This window comes from Sphaeroforma arctica, assembly GCF_001186125.1.
Source record: "Sphaeroforma arctica JP610 unplaced genomic scaffold supercont1.5940, whole genome shotgun sequence".
Lineage (NCBI taxonomy): Eukaryota > Ichthyosporea > Ichthyophonida > Sphaeroforma > Sphaeroforma arctica.
Window position 1 is genome coordinate 1 of NW_014034618.1, and position 1,798 is coordinate 1,798.

The window sequence follows — 1,798 nt, forward strand, 5'->3', positions numbered from 1 at the left end:
ATATATATATGTGTGTATTTATGTATAATGTGAATATACTATTTGATTTTACATCTACATAGATATTACTGTATGTTTTTACATAGGCACGTGTATGTCTGCTCCTATATGTATATATAGTTATAGATATATATATATATATATAAGCTGACATGTCAATACATATATAGTTGCATGTGAGCGTTCTTAAGCAAGAAAGCAATCGAGATAGTATATAATAATTTGGCACTTTGCCCATACAATTAGTTGACAAAAGAATAAATCAATACTTACGCGTTACTGGAGGTGTTTCGCCTTTATTCAGCATACCGGCCCTTTGCCCCCTATCCGAGCCCTGTGATTTAGCCCTTCTGACCTGAACATCAACTTTCGGTACAATAGGGCGCTGTTTCGGAGAAAATATCCCACTTCTCCCATCGTTACAGCCGGAAGTGGATCTGGAAGGTTCGAGTTCAGACCACTTAGTTCCTGAGTCTCCGGGTGATTGGTTTGACTCTAATACTTGTACTGTTCTCCGCACACTGCCAGGGCGCTGTCTTGCGAATGCTGGCTGAGCGGACATCGTTGCAAGTCTGAATGGATGTTCGGTTCAGAAGCAATATACTAGCGCTGTGGCTAATTCTGTTATATGTACGAGTGTGTAAATATACAAAGATATCTGCCTAAAAAAGGTTATATATCCCAATACAACAACCTCTCATAGATTTTGATAATTGATCGAGTTTACTACGCCGTGCTCTACCGGTGAGATAGCATGTAGTAGATTTCGTCTTGGTATTGTCTTGCTTTGCTGTCTATATGTATACAGGTAATACAAATATGCAGAACCATTGGTATGCAATGCTCAACTACTACTAAACTAAACACACTGTACTATCTCTTTTAGGGAGAGAGCGAGACCTTCTTTGATGAGCCTAATAGTGCCTGTAGAGAGCATAAATTATTCAAACTTTAACTAATAGCAAACTATCGGTCATTATCAAGTATTATCGCGGGAATGATATATTGTTAATTTGAGGAGTTAAAAATCAGAATTCCGTATTTACCGCCACGGGAAAAAAAAGCATCTATGTACATACTTTACTGATAAGCTTCAGGACAACGAGATGTATACCCCAATCAAACTTGATCTATAAATAACCGTTCTCGTTGTACACAGTGTCATCTTGTTGGATTATTAATCCAACTGTCTAAATATATATTAGAGTTTTATTCGCTACTATTTCCGTCATGGTTCCACGGAAAAGTATAATTGTTTTAATATGAAATACATCAAAAACTTATTCGAAAACTCAATCTGTACTGATACTCTCTTCACCTCGGTTATTTCAGCAGTATTTATAGGTGAAGTGCACAGAGGTCTCTCACTCAGCGTAGATACTAGCTATCTCCTGTTCCAAAGAAACAAAAAGATTCTTCTCCATAGCACTTAATATGGACCCAATCGACTCTGTACCCACCGGTCTTAAAGACCTGAGATGCTGTCTCTTATGCTCAATGATTAAGGTATTTATTTTGAGTATTTAGTATGCTGAAGAATCTTAATGTTTCAGAGTTGCTGCATGGTACTGTTTCCTATAGTGTCGTGTGCTTTCCGTTTCAAATGCAATATTTGAAAATTCAGTAAGGCAGCAACACAGTATTCCCTTATACTCACAATCTGTGTAAATGTGTTTGCGAAGTTTGTGTGTGCTTCTGCTCGAAAATACTAACTAAATATTTGATGCGGCAGTGAAGCTAAGGGACCACTATTTCTGTATCAATCTATATCAATATGAACGTGAACGCACACACGCAT

The 1,798-nt window shown here is 37.4% G+C and overlaps 1 protein-coding gene across 1 annotated transcript; it reads right to left on the bottom strand.

Moving 5' to 3' along the window:
• Window positions 1–262: 262 nt before the first annotated feature.
• Window positions 263–562, bottom strand: SARC_15326 (hypothetical protein; the record flags this gene model as incomplete). Its single annotated transcript, XM_014290552.1, has 1 exon — window positions 263–562. The coding sequence occupies one exon, from the start codon at window positions 560–562 to the stop codon at window positions 263–265; it is 300 nt and encodes a 99-aa protein (XP_014146027.1).
• Window positions 563–1,798: the final 1,236 nt, after the last annotated feature.